Raw genomic sequence first — 15,071 nt, forward strand, 5'->3', positions numbered from 1 at the left:
GATCGTGGGGGGGTCCGACCACTGGGGCCCCCTGCAATCTCCTGTACGGAGCCCCGACAGCCCGCGGGAAGGGGGCTTGTCGACCTCCGCACGAAGCGGCAGCCGACACGCCCCCTCAATACAACTCTATGGCAGAGCCGAAGCGCTGCCTTCAGCAATCTCCGGCTCTGCCATAGAGATGTATTGAGGGGGCGTGTCGGCCGCCGCTTCGTGCGGAGGTCGACACCCGCTATCTGGCTGGAGAGCCTGGCCCCGTACAGAGAGATCGCAGGGGGCCCCAGCGGTCGGACCCCCCGCGATCTCAAACTTATCCCCTATCCTTAGGATAGGGGATAAGTTTTTAACCACTGGACTCCAGGAAAAAACTTTATAAAGTTTTTTCAACTGGCTCCAGAAAGTTAAACAGATTTGTAAATAACTTGTATTAAAAAAATCTTAATCCTTTCAGTACTTATGAGCTGCTGAAGTTGAGTTGCTCTTTTCTGTCTAAGTGCTCTCTGATGACACGTGTCTTGGGAGCTGTCCAGAGTAGAAGCAAATCCCCATAGCAAACCTCTTCTACTCTGTGCAGTTCCCGAGACAAGCAGAAATGTCAGCAGAGAGCACTGTTGCCAGACAGAAAAGAACAACTCAACTTCAGCAGCTGATAATTATTGGAAGGAGTAAGATTTTTTAATAGAAGTAATATACAAATCTGTTTAACTTTCTGGAGCCAGTTGATATATAAATTTTTTTTTTCCTGGAATACCCCTTTAACAGGTGTTCCTTAAAACTCCAATATTTAAAATATATTTCTAAAGGTTTAAAACAGATACAAGATATGTATAAAGACTTATTGTAACTACTTACATAGGTTTTTCTCCTCTTGGATCATTTATGCTTTTCACAGTATAGATGATATTACTGTAAAAAGGGACCACAGCCTATACTAGTAACCTAATTGTTAAGGACAATAGCTATGGGCTTTTACTTTACAGTTAGAAATGGTATTAGTAAAAAGTTATGTCAATCACAATGGTTTACTGAATCAAAAGCGAATGACCAGGGAGTCAGGAGTTTGTCTGGCGCAGAGAGGAACCATCAGACAGCCAAGTAAAATCAATGGATTTATTGAATGCAACGCGTTTCGCTGCGCATGCGCAGCTTCATCAGGCTTACTGAAAGCACACTGTGATATAATGTCCCGTAACTCCTGACATCACCAATATACACCTTTCTTTTATTCTAATTTACAGTGGCAAATAGTGAATCAATGTTTTGCAGCTAATGCACGCCACTTCCTAGCCACAACTATGTTGTTTCCTTTTGTATTATAGAGAAGAAAGCAAGGAGTCTGCTGCTGCTTAGTGTAAGTTTTCTCCATTATAGATCTTCCCTTTCTGCTTATTGGATTTGCTATTAGTTACAGTTTCCTGGAACAGAGAAATGGAGCAAATAGCAGAGTTGTTATTCTTATTATTTCAGGCCTGGGGAAATCCCGCACTGACACAGACAAGTAGGCGAATTGCTGGGATGTGTGGGTGGGGGCACTTCACTCAGACGTGACATCATGATAAACAGGTAGAGTTGCTGACCACCTGGTGAATATCTTGCTTTTAAAGGTTAGGGATTTCTAGCTGTTTGCAAGCCCTGAGAACTGTTGTGTAAGATGTGCAGCACTTTAATCTTCTTACATTTCGGTTAGGCTGAACCAATATGAAAACCATAATATAACTGTGGCCAACACATGTAGATGTGGGAAATGAACTCATTTTGTATTATGGGCTTTCTTGCTAAATATCCACTAGACTTTATGCGAAATTGCATAACAGGAATTGTTGCATAGACTACACACTATAAATACATGTTTGCAGACAAAGGGACATATGCCAAGTTGCACAGCATTATGAGGAGTTTTCTAATTTTAGTCTAAAATTGGTAGAGTTTTGGCAGCTTACACCCCTGCTGTTCTTGTTTTCTAGAAATCCATTGAAGAGCTATGTAAGCATAAGGCCTCTTTTACACTGCCTTTTAACCTTGTTATATGCAGCTCCGGCGGCCAGTCCGTCAGGACTATGGGAGTTTAGCAAAGGAACAAATAGTACATGCACTATTTCCCCCCGCTAATCTCTGGTAAACGACCTGATCCCCAGCAAACCCCCCATTCAAGTCAATGTGATCCGCTGAGACCATGTGGTGTCAATTGTACACTGACCCGTTTTGGGTCGTTTGGTGCAAAAAAGAGCCGTACAGACCACACAGCAATGTAAACTTAGCCTAAGGAAGTGCACAAAGCTGAGGAGCATTGGATATACAATTTTAATAGTGCAAGTTAGTTCTGGTCTGTATACAAAGTACTCCTGAGTAAAATATGTTGAATTTGTTAAATGGTGCACATCTTTTAATTGTCTGTGCGAGAAGAGCAAATCTACGCCAGTTATGGGCATTTGTGCCATAACACCAATTTGTGGCACTACTTATGTTAAATCTGTTGTTCCACAGGAGGCTAAGCCCCTCCCCTTTTATTGTCACTTAAAAAAAAGTTGCATAAATAAGTAGAAGTTTGACACAAGTTGTTCCAAAATATGCAACTTGGGTTAGTAAATACTGCCTGGTAATCCTAAAATAAATAGATGCCCTAGACGCTTGGTTCAATTGCACAACCCATTTTCTGTAAAGTGATATCAATACAATCCCTCACACCCTACTTCTCTTACCTCTTGGAATCTCCCTTCTGCATGTTCTGATATTGTGAATGCTTTCCTGACCGTGCTGTCATTTCATGAAATAGACACAGTGACCCATATTTCTCGAATTGTGTATGCCATGTTTTGGCGTAAAGCATGACTTTAAGCAACATTTGTTCACTAAGCTAAATAAATGGTGTAAACCTACTTAAAAAAACAACAATACTATACAGTCCTACTAGGTTGAGAATAGAAAAGGAATAAAGGAAAAGATATACAGTAGAACAAGTCAGATGTGGTCTAAAATGATTTATTGGTTAATAATTATGCTACGGTGTCCTCTGCAGGGCCCTTGCATTGGACATAACAGACAATTTAAAGAAAAGCCCGAGCCATCTACATCAGAGATGGACCATCAGACACACAGTCACAACATCTCTAGTAAACTCTGCTACTTAATTTCCACCTATTAACCTATAGGGCAATCACACTATAGTGGGGGACAAAAAGAGTGTACTTGCAGCGCTGCATATTGACTTTAACGTAATCACGCTACAGCAAGATACGAAAGTGTGTATCTACAGCGCGACCCATCAAAGAGACATTGCTAATACTATAAGTAATTTCTTACCTTTTGAGGAACTAGTTGTTTGCTATTTAATCAAGTTCATGATTTTTTTTTTTATAAATGCCATTTTTATTGCTTTTATTTAAATTGTTATGTTATGTCCAATGCAAGGGCCTTGCAGAGGACACCGTATATGCGCATTTTTGGTCACTTTGTATACCCTAAAAAAATTATAAAAAGTGATCAAAAAGTCAGATCAAAACAATCATGGTACCAATAAAAACTTCAGATCACGGTGCAAAAAATTAGCCCTCATACTATCCCGTATACGGAAAAATAAAAAAGTTATAGGGGTCAGAAGATGCTAATTTTAAACGTACTAATTATTGTGCATGGAGTTATAATTTTTTTTAAGTAGTGAAATAAAGAAAACCTATATAAATTGGGTGTCATTGTAACCGTATGGACCTACAGAATAAATATATGGTGTCATTTTTACCAAAAAGTGCAAAATGGCTTTTTTTTTTTTTTTTTACATTTTCCCCAACAAATATATTTTTTTTCTTGGTATGCCGTAAATTTTGTGGTGAAATGATTGATGTCATTGCAAAGTACAAACGTGGCACAAAAAATAAACTGTAGGTGCACAATTGAAAGTGTTCTGATTTTCAGAAGGTGATGAGGAAAAAAATTTGTGCAAAAGCGGAAAAACCCGTGGTCCTTAAGGGATTAAATAAAAGCAATAAAAATGGCATTAATAAAAAATCATGAACTTTATTAAATAGCAAACAACTAGTTCCTCAAAAGGTAAGCAATTACTTATAGTATTAGCAATGTTTCTTTGATGGGTCGCGCTGTAAATACACACTTTCATATCTTGCTGTAGCGTGATTACGTTAAAGTCAATATGCATTATCGGCTTATCGGCAAGGTAATTGCCGATACCGATAATGACCAAAATCTTTATTATCGGCCGATAATATCGGCCATACCGATAATCGGTCCATCCCTAGTAATTTACTAATCTGTATAACTTTGTGGCACCAGTGGATTTAACAACATCTCTGTACTTTGCTCCATTAACTTTTCCTAAACTCAGACCAGGCTCCCTGTTGCTACCACCCGAAAAGCACCCCTACAGCATTATGCTGTCACCACCATGGCCCACTAGTACTCCGCTGCTAGACATCTTATACCCTATCCAAAGGATAGGGGATAAGATATCTGATCGCGGGGTCTGATCGCGATCTCACACAGCATTTGTTTAGAATGCTGGGTTCTGGCGGCAGTGGTCGTGACATCATGGCCACGCCCCTCGTGGCGTGACATCACACCCCCAGGGCTGTGGCCTGATGTCACGATCACGGCCACCCGCTCCAAGTGTTCTGAACAAAATGTTCAGAATGCTGGGACACAGGAGTACTCCTTTAAACAGATGAATAGCAGTTCCTGATTTCATCTAGACAGTGCTTAGAATTGAGGCCAAAAGTTCAATTTTGGTTTCCTTAGACCAGGAAATCTTCTTTCTCACAGTCTAGTAGTCCCTGAGGTACCTTTTGGCAAACTCCAGAAGGGCTTTAATGGGTCTTTTGCTGAAAATGCGAAGAGGTAGAGAAAGAAGGACCAACGATTTTCCAGGCGCTGCTAGCTCAAAAACACCGGAGGCAGATGCTGATCTGAGGAAGAGGGGTTTACCCTCGAAACGCGTTATCTGTACTTTTGTTTTTTTTTAATAAATATGATCCCTGCCAGGATCTTTCATCTATAACTCATGCCTCCGGTGTTTTTGAGCTAGCAGCGCCTGGAAAATCGTTGGTCCTTCTTTCTCTACCTCTTCGCATGCTTCAACAGGACAGGTTCACCTGCCTCCTGCGGACCCTCCGGCTGAGCAGCCTGCTCCACCTTTATACCTCTGATTGAGGTGATATGCCCTATTTCTCCTTCTCCAAGGTGAGCAGCCACTTTTAAAGGGCTTTACTTCTCCATACCTACTCTAAAGGGTAATACACGAGGCGCCGTTTGCGGTCTTTTTCTTTTTTTTTTTATATTACCACATTTTGCTGAAAATAGGCTTCTTTCTGGACAGAAAGCCTAGATTGTGGATTGCCATCTGCACACATGATCTATGCAGCTCAGCAAGAGTGACCATTTGGTTCTTTATCACCTCTCTTACCAAGGCCCTTCTAGAAAGAGTCCTGTTTTGTCCAAGCATCTTCCATTTAAGAATTGTGAAGGCAACTTGTGCTCTTGGGAACTTTAAGTGCAGCAAAAATTGTTTTGCTCTGATATGCATTGTCAGCTGTGAGACCTTATATACATAGTGGTTTGTCTTTTCAAATCCTGTCCAATCAACTGATCTGTGCTTCACCAAACACATAATCTGTTCAGGAGACTGGCAAAGCTGTGTTGCATACATACTGCATACATCCACCTTTCCCAGTATTCTGAAGCCGCTGCAGTGATAGGCTGCTTGTCCTCCCTGCACTCCATCGCTGCCATGTCCCCTCTCTGCCCCCTGCATTGATGTATTCTCTCCCCCCTCACTCTTCTCTCAGTCTACAATAAATCTTTACCCCACCCACTCTGTCCCCTCCCCACAGCCCCCACACTGACTTTTTCTGCAGGTGCCTGCTGAACAGTTAAATCATACTTTATCATGATATTGGACCGATGACAGGATGAATAACACGGTCCAGAGTTGTACTGGTAGACCCATAGACTTGCATGGGGCTTCGGGTACATCTCCTGATCACGTTACTCTTTGGCTGCAAAGATTGTTGGTATCGGGACATGCACAAACCGTACTAGTAGTATCTGACATATTCAAAAAGATTTGTACTAAGTTTAGTGGAAATATCTCCATCTGAAATTATCCATGGTGAAGTGGAATCTGTTAGGAAAGCAAAGATATAGTAACTGCCTGCTGGGTTAAAGAGTATGACAACTGCATGTCTGAGAAATTTTGCTAAAAAAAATATTTGCAAAACCAGTAGTTTTTGTGTTTAGTGACATCTCAACACATATAGATGTAAACAGTAATTCTATAAAATTCTGTTTATACTGGAGTAATACTTTTTTATTTTCCAGATCCTGACACATCCCATTAAATTATGATGAGTCTCAGTTTTTGTTTTTTTAAGTTTTTTTTATAATGGTAATGTATCATAAAAGCTTTAGTCGTGTCTTACAAAGGGTTCCATTAATCACTAAAACAAAGGAACAGAATCCCTAACCTGTGCTCTGTGCCCATTTCTTTCTTTCCTCATGGGGGGAGATTTTTCAAAACCTGTCCAGAGGAAAAGTTGCTGAGTTGCCCATAGCAACCAATCAGATCGCTTCTTTCATTTTTTTACAGGCCTCTTTAAAAATGAAAGAAGCGATCTGATTGGTTGCTATGGGCAATTCAGCAACTTTTCCTTTGGACAGATTTTGATAAATCTCCCCCCATGGTGTACAGATCTATAGGAAATGAACACGCTTGGCTTTCTGGCTGAGGAGAGTCCAGCAAAGCCAATCAGAAAGAAGGGCCCACAGCCGTCAGCTTACCAATTGTGCTCCTTTGTTTTGTCGATCGGTGAGGACCTCCACAGGATCTCCTAAGCATGCTGCCATGCCCCCTTTATTAAATATGCCCCCCGCCCCTCTCCCCTGCTACAGTCACAATCATGCTGTACAGGTATGGGATCAGCCCTTCACCCTTATAGCCATGTTCAGGTTACCGTATATACTCGAGTATAAGCCGACCTGAATATAAGCCGAGGCCCCCAATTTCACCCCAAAAACCCAGGAAAAGTTATTGACTCGACTATAAGCCTAGGGTGGGAAATAAATCATCCCCCCATGTCATCATCCAGACCCCTGTCATTAACACCCCCATCATCATCACCCCTTCATCATCACCCCTTCGTCATCATCCCCCCCTCATCATCACCCTGTCATCATCCCCCCCTTCATCATCACCCTGTCATCATCCCCCCTTCATCATCACCGCCTGTCATCATCATCGCCTGTCATCATCCAGACCACTGTCATCATTTCCCCCCTTCATCATCACCGCCTGTCAATCCCTTCATCAGTGGTCTTCAACCTGCGGACCTCCAGATGTTGCAAAACTACAACTCCCAGCATGCCCGAACAGCCATTGGTGGGGAGGGTTAGTCGTTCTGGGCTGTCCATCTTCACCGGGAGGCCCTCTTCTCCGCTCCGGGCCCGGCCCCGGACTAGTGATGTTGCCTTGATGACGACGCACGGGGACGTTCATGTGCAGGGACGGATGTCCCTGTGCATCGTCGTCAAGGCAACGTCACTAGTCCGAGGCCGGGCCCGGACCGGAGAAGAGGGCCTCCCGGTGAAGATGGACAGCCCGGAACGACTAACCCACCCCACCGGACGGTCCCTGCAGCATAGATGGCCCGGACTAACTCACCCTTCCTTCTCACTGAGGGGAGGTGAGTAGAAAACTAAATGGGGGGGTCTGGATAATGACGAAGGCCGCAGTGGTCTTCAACCTGCAGACCTCCAGGTGTTTCAAAACTACAACTCCCAGCATGCCCGGACAGCCGATGACTGTCTGGGCATGCTGGGAGTTGTAGTTTTGCAACATCTGGAGGTCCGCAGGTTGAAGACCACTGAGAAAGGATTGACAGGTGGAGAGTTCACTCGAGTATAAGCCGAGGGGGGCGTTTTCAGCATGAAAACTCGTGCTGAAAAACTCTGCTTATACTCGAGTATATGCAGTACTCATTTTTCCAGAGTCCTCTTTAAAATGAAAGGTACTCCTCAGTGAATAAAATAATACACCATCCTGTGCTAGTGTTACTGACAAAGAGAAATGGAAAATAATGGAACACTAAACAGGGCCTTATTCAGTTCACTCTGTAAACCAGAAAATGACAGTGTGCCTCCAGCTGTTTCAAAACTACAACTCCCAGCATGCCTGCACAGCCTTTGGGAGTTGCAGTTTAGCAACAGCTGTAGGCTCCCTATTTGGGAAACACTGACAGACAATATAGAGATCTGCAACTCACATGCAACTTACCCATAAAAGACTTAAAAGAAAAAAGGTCATATAAGTTACATTTCTTTAAAAGAACTGTCCTGAAATAAATACAATCGAATGCACATTGTACATGTTACTTTGTTTTTCAATGACTAAACGTTATGCTTTGTTGGAGAGTATGCAGATACTTTTTGTTAATGTGAAAGTGTTTGTATTAATGAACTTCTTTAAAACGTGCCCACAAGTCTGCTCAGACTGTCCTGCTTGAAACCCGTGAGAGTACAGAAATGTCTGAGGTAACCCCAAGCATGAAGTAGAGGTGCATTACAGGAGCTCTGATCCGCCTTTAAGTGACATGAATGCTGTGCATAAAAACACTGCTGCCTCTATGTAGAACGTTTGGATAATAATAGTAATCCATCCAAATTATGTAAACAAATTTACACTTGGCCAACCACGCATGACACTGTATTCATGTTGCAAAAAAAACATTAAAATTGAACAACTGTGGATGACAGTTATTAAACCTTGTGCAAAGGATACAACATTTATCCTAAAAAAGGCCTCGGAAAACTGGAATCTGGTTGCTATGGGCAACTGCTCCAGTTTCTCTGCTCAAGGATTGATACATCTCCCCCTGTGTGTTTGTCAGTGTAAGGGAAATGTTAAATATTTTAAAATGCAGCCTGGTCTGGAATATATAGTGGGGTTAAATGGAGTGTCTGGTTTACACCAGAGAGCGTCTATATAGATTGTCTCTTAGACTGGAGAACCTGGCATATCCCTGTATTACACAGACAGCACATTGATTTCAGCAGGAAATGTGTAATGCTTCATTTGCCCTGTGGTGACGCTGCAGGGAAATTAAACATTTGTGTTGTTAATTCCATTCCAGCCTGTTGACACTGTTATACTGTGTGACATATGTTGTCTTGGTATGTTATCTTATTAAAAAAATAACAGTAATGATAAAGTAACAATAGGTTGTACATATTCTGACTCTATGGGGGAGACTCATCAAAACTTGTGCGGAGGAAGAGTGGTGCAATTGCCGTTCGCAACCAATCAGATTGCTTCTTTCATTTTTTAAAAGGTCTCTAAAAAATAGAAGAAGCAATCTGATTGGTTGCTTTGGGCAGCTGGTCAACTTTTCCTCAGCTCTTGATGAATCTCCCCTATGAAACATTTTCAATCGCCTCCTCTTTCCAGTTTGATTATATACATGCATGCCTCCTCAATTGCATCAGTTTATTTTAAATGTGGACAAATGACCAGCTTGTTGAAATCCAACTTTTCCAATCCCTCTCTTCCCCGACATCTGTCATTAAGGAGAATTGAATGACCCTTATACACATTAGGAAGTCCGTTTTTGTTTGTGTGGGGTTTTAGGGTGACTTTCAGGAGATCAACTTGCTATTTGTTTTCCTTGGTACTTACTGGCTTTTTAGCTTAGCTGTGATCTGTTACTACAGTTTGACTACAGTGCCTACAGGAAATCTCAGGTAGTCTGAAGCACACCTCTTGTCTTATAATTGGTTTAGGCTGATGCCTTGCCCCACCTTCCTGTAGCTCTGCTTCTTCAGATTGGCTGCTGTGCATAAATACAAATGTATCACATAAACTAAAGTACTAATCTAATATGGACCATGGAACATCTTAGCTATGAGGAAAGATTAAAATAATTACATTTGTTTAGTCTTGAGAAGAGACGTTTAAGGGGGGGGGATATGATCAACATATACAGTGCATAGTGAATGTATTCGGCCCCCTTGAACTTTTTGACCTTTTGCCACATTTCAGGCTTCAAACATAAAGTAATGTCTGTAATTTTTTGTGAAGAATCAACAACAAGTGGGACACAATCATGAAGTGGAATGAAATTTATTGGATATTTCAAACTTTGTTAACAAATAAAAAAACTGAAAAATTGGGCTTGCAAAATTATTCAGCCCCTTTACTTTCAGTGCAGCAAACTTTCTCCAGAAGCTCAGTGAGGATCTCTGAATGATCCAATGTTGACCTAAATGACTAATGATGATAAATAGAATCCACCTGTGTGTAATCAAGTCTCTGTATAAATGCACCTGCGCTGTGATAGTCTCAGAGGTCCGTTTAAAGTGCAGAGAGCTGGCAGGTCCGAGATACTGTTGTGGAGAAGTTTAAAGCCGGATTTGGATACAAAAAGATTTCCCAAGCTTTAAACATCCCAAGGAGCACTGTGCAAGCGATAATATTGAAATGGAAGGAGTATCAGACCACTGCAAATCTACGAAGACCTGGCCGTCCCTCTAAACTTTCAGCTCATACAAGGAGAAGACTGATCAGAGATGCAGCCAAGAGGCCCATAATCACTCTGGATGAACTGCAGAGATCTACAGCTGAGGTGGGAGACTCTGTCCATAGGACAACAATCTGTCGTATACTGCCCAAATCTGGCCTTTATGGAAGAGTGGCAAGAAGAAAGCCATTTCTTAAAGATATCCATAAAAAGTGTTGTTAAAAGTTTGCCACAAGCCACCTGGGAGACACACCAAACATGTGGAAGAAGGTGCTCTGGTCAGATGAAACCAAAATCTAACTTTTTGGCAACAATGCAAAATGTTATGTTTTGGCGTTAAAGCAACACAGCTCATCACCCTGAACACACCATCCCCACTGTCAAACATGGTGGTTGCAGCATCATGGTTGGGGCCTGCTTTTCTTCAGCAGGGACAGGGAAGATGGTTAAAATTGATGGGAAGATGGATGGAGCCAAATACAGGACCATTCTGGAAGAAAACCTGATGGAGTCTGCAAAAGACCTGAGACTGGGCCGGAGATTTGTCTTCCAACAAGACAATGATCCACAACATAAAGCAAAATCTACAATGAAATGGTTCACAAATAAACATATCCAGGTGTTAGAATGGCAAAGTCAAAGTCCAGACCTTAATCCAATCGAGAATCTATGGAAAGAACTAAAAACTGCTGTTCACAAACACTCTCCATCCAACCTCACTGAGCTCAAGCTGTTTTGCAAGGAGGAATGGGCAAAAATTTCAGTCTCTAGATGTGCAAAACTGATAGAGACATACCCCAAGCGACTTACAGCTGTAATCGTAGCAAAAGGTGGCGCTACAAAGTATTAACTTAAGGGGGCTGAATAATTTTTCACGCCCAATTTTTCAGTTTTTTATTTGTTAAAAAAGTTAGAAATGTCCAATACATTTCGTTACACTTCATGATTGTGTCCCACTTGTTGTTGATTCTTCACAAAAAATTACAGTTTTATATCTTTATCTTTGAAGCCGGAAATGTGGCAAAAGGTCAAAGTTCAATGGGGCCGAATACTTTCACTATGCACTGTATAAGTATATAAATGGCCCATACAAAAAAATATAGGGAAAAACTGTTCCAGGTTAAACCCCCTCAAAGGACAAGGGGTCACTCCCTCCATCTGAAGAAGAAAAGGTTTGGTCTGAAGGGGCGACATGCCTTCTTTACCATAAGAACTGTGTATTTTTGGAACAGTCTACCTCAGGAACTGGTCACAGCAGGAACAGTTGAAAGCTTTAAAACAGGGTTAGATACATTCCTAAAACAAAATAACATTAATGTTTAACGTTATCGGTATCGTCAATTACCTTGCCGATAATGCCCCAGCCACTTCTTCTGGGCCGCGGGGGGTGGAGAAATAGCCGATAACTTATACCGGAATATCGGTATAAATTATCGGCTATCGGCCTGAAAGGCCACAGATCATCGGTATCGGCCCTAAAAAAATCGATATCGGTCAATCCCTAATGCTTATGCAGAAATATAATCACATCCCTTCCCTTTAATTCCTTGGTTGAACTTGATGGACGTATGGCTTTTTTCGACCATACTAACTATGTCAACTATAATGTCACTGCCTGGAGAGCAAATATTAAACGCAGACTACAGAATATTAGACATGACTGTTAAGTAATTGTTGCACATATATTGTGGTTTTAAGGGTTGCTTCAAAGGTAAAGTGTCACCTACATTTTTTTTTACCGATTAGAGGCAGATACTAAAACCTGTTGTGTTTTTTTCCAATAATTCTTGTTTCTATGTTTTTATTGTAATTTTTTAAAATTACATTTTGTGTACATTATTATGATGGCTGCCATCTTGCCTCAGATGTTTTTAATAGTATTTAGTAATATGCTTTACTGAACCACAGACAGCAATCGACAGGACCTTTCCCATTCAGATGAATTGGAGACCTTTTTAGTAATTATTCTACAGGGAGGGTGGATGCAGATGTCTCCTGTGAATGGAGGTGCATCAGGTGTTATCTCTCAACTGGTGTCACATTTACTGTTCTCTTAAGAAGAAAGGCATTCCTGGGAAATTTGTACAGAACCGGAAGTCTCAGCTTAGTCTTAGCCCCAGTGGCCAGAATGGAAACTGTAAGATTTCTAGGATTATTATAAAATATAGATAGCAAAATGGAAAATTATAATAATCATTAGAAAAAAAGGTTAACATAAATACCTGATTTAAACAAAACAATAGGTCATTTTCTGATGACACATTTCCTTTGAGTTTTGGGATCCTGGAGCTTAACTGGATAGTACTGTACTTCATATTGATTGACAATGAAAAAGGAATTTGTACTGTACCAATAACTTCTTGTTCTCTTTATACACTTAGGTGTCAGAAATTACTTAAAGGAAGCGTTAGTGAGTATGATTGTTGTACATGCAGAGGTAAGTATATTTCAGATTTATGTCTGACTTCTACTGACTATATACAGTATCTCATTATTAAAGCACCCAGGCAGACTGTAGGCTTCTATGTTTTCAGTATGATAAAGGACTATACTTAAAGGGGTACACTGGTGGAAAACAAACTTTTTCAAATCAGCTGGTGCCAGAAAGTTAAAAATATTGGTAAATTGCTTCTATATAAAAAATCTTAACCTTTTCAGTACTTATTAGCTGCTGTATTCTTCACAGGAAGTTGTGTATTTCTTTCCAATCTGACCACAGTGCTCTCTGCTGCCACCTCTGTCCGTGTCAGGAACTGTCCAGAGCAGGAGAGGTTTGCTGTGAGGATTTACTTTTACTCTGGACAGTTCATAACAGGGACAGAGATGGCAGTAAAGATCACTGTGGTCAGACTGAAAAGAACTATAAAACTTCCTCTGGAACATACAGCAGCTGATAAGTATTGGAAAGGTTAAGATTTTTATATAGAAGTAATTTACAAATCTGTATAACTTTCTGACACCAGTTTATCTGAGAAAAAAAAAATTCCACCGAAGTACCCCTTTTAAGGATGTTTTAACCAGGGCAGCCAAGAAGTAAATAAATGTTCATTCATCGGCTGATTGATGGGATAGTGGAAATAGTTTGAAACCCCTATTCTATTGATTGTGGGAGTTCCAGCGGTGGGGCCCCCTAGTGAACAGACATTTATTATCTATAATGTGATTTGATTATACATTTTTTCACATTGATGTTTTCAGGTCTTCTCTATTTCTAAACAACTAGTCCCAAGAGTAATGTCAAGAATTGTGGAAGCTGTAGGAGAAGAGCTTTGTCGTCTCATGCAATGCGTATCTTCGTTCAGCAGGAATGGTGCTTTACAGGTATGTTCATTATAATACATTCTTGTTACTGATATAATAGTTTTATAACTAGGCCTCTGGAAGTGCATTGTGCAATATACATAATATTACAGTAATGCTTTACTTGCAGTCAATTTAGAACAGTAAACTAAAATGATCATAAGGTTGTAACATTTGAGCACAGAAGAGCTGTAATTGGTTTTTGTTTATGATATCAGCATTAATAAGGGATTCATTTTTGTTTTTAAATCCATATGTGGGTCGAATGTAAAATTTTGGTTTATTTTGATAGGCACGCCTTGAGATTTGTGCACTGAAAGACGCTGTATCTATTTATCTAACTGATGAGATCAGGTAAGTTTGGCAGTCTTTCAGCCTGTGCTGATTTGACTTCAAGTAGACACAACCACACTTTGATATATACAGTCATCGCCATAAATGTTGGCAGCCTTAAAATTTTTCAAGAAAATGAAGTATTTCTCACAGAAAAGGATTGCAGTAACACATGTTTTGCTATACACATGTTTTTTCCCTTTGTGTGTATTGGAACTAAACCAAAAAAGGGAGGAAAAAAAGCAAATTGGACATAATGTCACACCAAACTCTAAAAATGGGCTGGACAAAATTATTGGCACCCTTAAAGGAGTAGTCCAGTGGTGATTCAGTGGTGAGCAACTTATCCCCTATCCTAAGGATAGGGGATAAGTTGCAGATCGCGGGGGGTCCGACCCCTGGGGCCCCCCGCGATGTCCTGTACGGAGCCCCGACAGCCCGCTGGAAGGGGGCGTGTCGACCTCCGCACGAGGCGGCGGCCGACACGCCCCCTCAATACAAGTCTATGGCAGAGCCGAAGCGCTGCGTTCGGCAATCTCCGGCTCTGCCATAGCGATGTATTGAGGGGGCGTGTCGGCCGCCGCCTCGTGCGGGGGTCGACACCCGCTATCTCGGCGGAGAGCCGGGGCCCCGTACAGAGAGATCGCAGGGGGCCTCAGCGGTCGGACCCCCCGCGATCTCAAACTTATCCCCTATCCTTAGGATAGGGGATAAGTTTTTCACCACTGGACTACCCCTTTAACTTAATATTTGCTTGTACACCCTTTGGAAAAAAATAACTGAAATCAGTTGCTTCCTATAACCATCAATAAGCTTCTTACACCTCTCAGCCGTAATGTTGGACCACTCTTCCTTTGCAAACTTCTCCAGGTCTCTCTTATGGGAAGGGCGCCTTTTTCCAAAAGCAATTTTAAGATCTCTACACAG

General features: G+C 41.4%; 1 protein-coding gene across 2 annotated transcripts in view; it reads left to right on the top strand.

Moving 5' to 3' along the window:
• Nucleotides 1–15,071, top strand: part of EXOC2 (exocyst complex component 2) — a 205,997-nt gene that overhangs the window by 166,234 nt on the left and 24,692 nt on the right. For both annotated transcript variants that reach the window (XM_056521044.1, XM_056521045.1), the window contains 3 exons: nucleotides 12,893–12,948; nucleotides 13,710–13,832; nucleotides 14,104–14,165. In XM_056521044.1, coding sequence (XP_056377019.1) covers nucleotides 12,893–12,948; nucleotides 13,710–13,832; nucleotides 14,104–14,165 — 241 coding nt within the window. The remainder of the gene's footprint in view (nucleotides 1–12,892; nucleotides 12,949–13,709; nucleotides 13,833–14,103; nucleotides 14,166–15,071) is intronic.

The sequence above is a fragment of the Hyla sarda genome, chromosome 5, assembly GCF_029499605.1.
Source record: "Hyla sarda isolate aHylSar1 chromosome 5, aHylSar1.hap1, whole genome shotgun sequence".
NCBI lineage: Eukaryota > Metazoa > Chordata > Amphibia > Anura > Hylidae > Hyla > Hyla sarda.